The sequence below is a fragment of the Loa loa genome, assembly GCF_000183805.2.
Source record: "Loa loa unplaced genomic scaffold supercont3.13, whole genome shotgun sequence".
Taxonomy (NCBI): Eukaryota; Metazoa; Nematoda; class Chromadorea; order Rhabditida; family Onchocercidae; genus Loa; species Loa loa.
In genome coordinates this window covers 394,569-400,368 of record NW_018108193.1, presented here as the reverse complement: position 1 = coordinate 400,368, position 5,800 = coordinate 394,569, and the positions used below count along the sequence as shown (strand labels likewise).

General features: G+C 32.0%; 2 protein-coding genes across 2 annotated transcripts in view; both read right to left on the bottom strand.

The window, feature by feature from the left end:
• Window positions 1-1,280: 1,280 nt before the first annotated feature.
• LOAG_12018 (TB2/DP1 protein) lies at window positions 1,281-2,412 on the bottom strand (the record flags this gene model as incomplete). The annotated part of the gene is made up of 4 exons (XM_020448462.1): window positions 1,281-1,535; window positions 1,757-1,888; window positions 1,959-2,069; window positions 2,221-2,412. 4 exons carry the CDS (start codon window positions 2,410-2,412, stop codon window positions 1,368-1,370), a joined length of 603 nt encoding a protein of 200 aa, XP_020301397.1. The 3' UTR covers window positions 1,281-1,367.
• A 2,208-nt stretch (window positions 2,413-4,620) lies between these two features.
• The window catches only part of LOAG_16697 (hypothetical protein), a gene marked incomplete at both ends in the record, with an annotated part of 2,612 nt that continues 1,432 nt past the window's right edge, over window positions 4,621-5,800 (bottom strand). Inside the window, 4 exons of the mRNA XM_020449348.1 lie at window positions 4,621-4,755; window positions 4,872-4,994; window positions 5,206-5,602; window positions 5,713-5,750. Of these exons, the coding sequence (XP_020307157.1) occupies window positions 4,621-4,755; window positions 4,872-4,994; window positions 5,206-5,602; window positions 5,713-5,750 (693 nt within the window). The remainder of the gene's footprint in view (window positions 4,756-4,871; window positions 4,995-5,205; window positions 5,603-5,712; window positions 5,751-5,800) is intronic.

The following is a 5,800-nucleotide window of genomic DNA, read 5'->3' as shown; positions in this document are numbered from 1 at the left end:
TTCGCGACACATGTTAAATTCTTCATTTGAAATTAATTTCATCTTACAATGATGATAACTCGATAAAATTTGAATCATATTTTCAGCATGACAAGTGATAACAATTAGCAGTATCGTTCTCAAAATAAGCATAAATTTTTGGAACCAAATTAGAACTTTAGCAGTGTTTATGTTGTAAACCACTTGATGCATGTTTACTTTTCAGTGAAGTAATTCTATCAATAGATATTTATATTACTAGAAAGCTTTCAAAATTTCCATATCAGTTGTAGCTTATTGTATCATTACAGCTTATCCATAACAACTGCAGCCTGTAAAGTTTCCGCTGAAGTTACAAACTTGGTACTAATTAATTGAGTAATTAGTCTTCTTGTCCTAATTTATTTTTCTTCATCACAGATAACCTGGTTTGCATTGGAATTCATAGGATCTAGAGTCATATTTCTCACTAGTAGATGAGAAAGGTAATCGCAAAAGTTCACAACAATGCAATCATATTTACCATCAAACTCGCAAGCCTTTTAGTTAGCTAGAATGAGATATCTTATAGCTAGTTAAGCTGTCTTATAGTTAGCTAGGCTAATATTGGAATTTGCGAAGTCGACAATGTTATAAAGTTAGTAGCAGTTCAATATTTTGCTCATCAAATACATGAGAGGTCAATCCTAGCAAATATCCCAACTTGTACCTAATATATGGACAGCTTCAGGATAACTTCCCTTACCTGTCTAAGACCATCAGTACCTAGTAACAATCTTCAACCGGAAAGGTAATAATTATTATTAAACACTAAGGAAATGTGAACTTTTACCGAGCTGATCTTAAATCAGAATTATTGACTTAACAATTGGTCACTATCTCTTACCACTTTCCGATCTATAACATCACTACTCCGGGTCATTACATTATTATTTCTAGAAAATCAAATTCTATTCAATCTCTCGGGACACTAGGATTTTAAATGATAATGTTAATATCTCAAAGGTCAAACTACTCTATTTTTCTATACGGCAACCGTTTACATAATAAGATACAACAAAATGTAATGATACATTCCATGATAGCAGTTATTAACCTCTGATCTAACACACAAACATGGAAACAATTCATGCATTATTATTATTTATAATAATTTATGCACACATATAATATAAATCTATTCATCAACATGTTCCAGCCGTTGTTTTTTCCTTTTTACATTTAAAGTTGTAAATTTTAAACCTAAAATGGCCAATTTTCTAATTTCATCGAATTTATTTCAAAATTTCATTAAAATTTAAGCAATACACAACGATTAGTTTGATATTTATCAAATCACATCCATCTTCCAGTTTATCTCGTAATTTTATTATGCCTATTATATTGATTTAAATTAATCGATATCGATGATTATTCTTAAACTCATTGAATCGTTTGCTCTGATAACTGCTGTTAATGAAATCATCAATGACTGAAATTATTGGATTGACAATGTTGTAGAATAACATCTGAGTGCCATTACTGTTGGGAACATAAAGATAAAGTAGGAATGCTGCCTGAAATTATGGAATTATATGTGCGATGTCGGTTAGAGAGTAGAAGTTAGACAAAACTTTTGTAATATGGGAATATGCATACTGCCATGTTATTATTGTTCTTCATTTTTGTCTATTTTAGATAACTATAAATTGAAAAATTAATAACACTTTTCGCTGTATTTTTAAATTCAAAAATAAATTGATGAGTGTTTCAAAAGCAAATTTAAACTTTTGTTCACCTTGAGAAGCCAATATATGGGAAGAGAGTTCGTAATTACAGATACCATTGAATCAACTATAGAAAATGTTGCAAAAACTGTCCAATACATCAACCACTGTGTGTCATCTTCCTTATTTGGTGTTCGGATTGCCTAAATTTCAATTTTAGTTTTTCATTTTAGACAACATATGAAAATTTCTTGAATTAATTTGAAAATTTACTTTAACAGATGCATAGGCGGGATATGCAAATCCAAAGACGTTACAGATTAGTTCAGCAAAACATCCAAATAATAGGTAAAAAGCCAGTAAAACTAAAATAACATACACCAACTGAAAAATAACCTTAAATGACGAAAAATTCATTCAATAATCTTAATGAATCGTGGGTAAAATATTAGTAAAACATTTGAGAAACTTTGGAATGTACTTTACAAGTAGTATGAAGAAAAGATGCAAAAGGTCAAGTGTCGAAAATAATAACTTGTTCACGGCTGGCTTTTAATTCCACTGGTGGGAGTAAATTATTCAAATTTGCATAACGTTTATTGCATAAAAATGCAAACAGTTGCGGTTTATGCGTTACGCCATGAAAGATTCGCTCCGATCCACTTAAATCTCTCTCATCCAAACTTACATTTGATAACCTTCTATCAGCTTCAACTAGTGTTGCCATCTCTAATCAGAAGCTTCATCATTTTATTTGTCATTCATTCTTTTTACCTGATAAGAGTAACTGCACGTCTGTTAAGCAAACGTAAAGAAACGCGTAATATTTATGGCATACAGTAGTAATTTACAATTGAAAACATCAATTTAAATATATTTGGTGGAATGGTTATCAAGAATTCAGAGATTTTCAAGTAAATGCAAAATGCATTCATTCTAATTACATCAGTTTGCTTCACATAAGCTACATTAGATAATGAATGACACCTCAATGACCCCGTGAGTCAATAATCGCTGCTTTAAATGACAAATCCAAGCAAATTATTAGTAGCAGCTCAGATAAAATAGAAAAGGAACTCATTTAGAGTAAGAATCAAGCTTATATAGTATTTTTTTTCCATGGAATGACAAATTTGCATGAAGATTTAAATTAAAATCGCTGTGATTTATAAAATTAGTTCCCAGTAAATGGTCATTTTAGGTGCATAAACAAAAATTGATAGACATTGAATTCCAAGTCCATTTGCTGATATATCCATGCTTCAGATATAAATAATCAGGAATATTGTATCTATCTCACAGATTCAAAATTAAAATTATTGTTTTCATCTTCATTATCTTTATTACCGCTAACATCAACGTTACTGCAATTCATGTTATGCTATTCAGTTTACTAGCATGAAGTTGCTAAATTGCACAAATTAACTGTACAATACTGTTTAATAACTATAGCACCATACTACGTCAACTGAACTTGACTAGTTGCATTTTCATTCCATTAACAATGATTATTCTACTTCGTGTTATATCTGTTTCTGTGCTTTGAAGGAAAAAAAAAAAACTCCCTGATGCTTTGCTACTGATTATCTGGGAGACCATACTGCAGTATTCAAAAAATTACTTAATCTAATCAAATGTAAATTATTGGAAAGTAGATAAATCAAAATGTTATGATATAGAAGAATCTAAATGACACAATATAATATAATTTCACAAATTGCAAAGTGGATGTGAAAAATAACAAAGCAAGAAAATTAAAAATAATTTGAAGAAAACTTCACTTTCCAAATGATATAAACTGATGCTTGAAATTTCGGCAATATCGATAAAGCACAAAACTGAATCTGAGGATGAAAAAGTCTTTTTGACCTTAAATTTTCAAAATGAAATGTATAAAAGGAATAATCTCCATAGTATGAAATTAAAAAGAAACGGTTAAAAGCGAAATGTCTACGTCTGTTCCGGCAACTACACACGACTTTCTGGAAAGTTGTCATAAATATGACTTTTTTAGAAGGCGAAATAGTCCGAATAGCGTTATCACATGGCATTTAATTTGTCAAATATATAAATATCACACAGACTGAAATAGCGGATACGCATGATAGAGATAAGGAAAATAAAATAAAACACAATCCAAGATATTAGCCTAGAATATCTGTGACAATTATATCAGTAACATCGAGTACTATTTTTCTCAGTACAACCTAATTGCTGAAGCAGATGGCTTACTTGACCGACAAAAATCTTACTAATACTGAATGTGTGAAGCCATCTAGAAAGGACAGAAAGATGATAAGCTGGTGAATAGGTTTGTGGAACGAAGAATAGTGAATTATCATAATCCTGAGATTGTCGCTGCTAAAAAGCCTTGTACTAGGTAAAAAAAAAAAAAAAAAGAAGCTCCAAGAAGATACCGTATTGCTATAAATCTAATACACATTTGAAAATTTCGTGACCAATACGAATGAGAGATGCTCCACCTTACGCACTCTTAACAGAACATGATTTCCAAGATTTCTTACTAAAAACTGAGAAATATCTGATAACTGTTAGCGGTATATGAAGCATTTGGTAATTTTTGAAGACTGATGGGCTGCTCTGCCTCACTGTGCTGTCTTCATCTTATTCTAATCCTATCATCACTTATAATGTTCAACAGAATAGTTATTTAGATAAAAACGTATACATTTGTATAAAGCTGCAACACTGAGATAACATAGTTCCTTAATTAAAAACCGTGGAAGGCAACAAAATATCAAGGGCAATACAATTAATCCTAATCATTATTTATGGAAGCTGAAAATCACTATAAGGGAATAAAATTACTCGACACGGCTAAAAACACGATATCATGGGTGACAAATCGAATTCGATTTTGACAAAAATAAAAGTACACTGTACATCACTATCAGTTTGCTTCTACCCTGAATTATCACCTCAATAATGACCTTCTAGGTAATTCTGCAACACGAAACTGTGCCTCTTCAATAACTGTTAGCAAATTTTCTCCATCAAGTTCATCAAGAAGAAGCAAAACGGCGGATAAAATTCGTTCCATCCGTTTTTTCTGAAACACTAAATTGTTTTTTCTTTTTAAAAAATACCGTAAAATGAAAAATTTTTGCGGGAATCACTCCTCTATTAAGAAAGCTTTCGACTTATGGAACCATTTCAAATCATTGCCTTATCTTCGACTGTTTGTCTCTGAGGCTCAACAAATCCGGCGCCAGTTGATTCGTCATCAAATTCTGCCAACTCATCACCCTCTACCATCGGTGAAAGTTGAGGCGGTTCTAACGGTTCCGTCTGAATGTAAAGCGCATAAACAACCTTATAAATTAAAAATTGCTGTCTATTAAACCTAACTCCATAATTTAAACAAGATTTAAGAAAAAATTATGGAACTGACATAACACAAACAATAAATTCATAAACTTCTCGGAATAAGATATAGAAAGTCGAAATGAAGAGAAACAGACAAAAAAGTTGGAACTTTGATTTTCTTCTTCCAAATTACCTGCTTTAAGAGCAGTTGTCTGTTCCTCAATACTTGGCGCACTTGTTCGTTCTCTTCCCTTTCGTATGCCCGACTTTCGCGTTGACTAGTTATTGAAGCGATTTCTTCATACGGTACTGGTTCACAATCAACGTGATGTTCTGGCGGTTTATCGCCAATTATTTCACCATCGTAAACTATTATAGATGCCTGGGCTCCAGGTCCACTTCTTCGTTTCGCTCGCAAACATCTGTTGCATCGGTAATACTCTTTGCGACCATCCACGGAACTTTTCATATACGCATACTGCCGGATTTCTTTTGTTTTGTCATCCATCACTGTCAGCAAAGAAGCATTGTAACGACTCGACAAGGCACGCTGCATTATCGTAAAACCTTTCAACACGCCCATCTTTCTCCTTAATAAGACTATTTCTATTATTACTTGATAGAATTTAAAATCGCAAGCTTAGAACTGAGTTAATGCACTTTTTGCGTGCAAATCAGAAAACCTTGTTAAAAAACTTACTTCCTTTCCTGTTCGTCATTTGATTCAGCATTTCTATTCTGCAAGAAAAGAAAAATAAACATTACAAAAACACAGCTGCATATTTGTA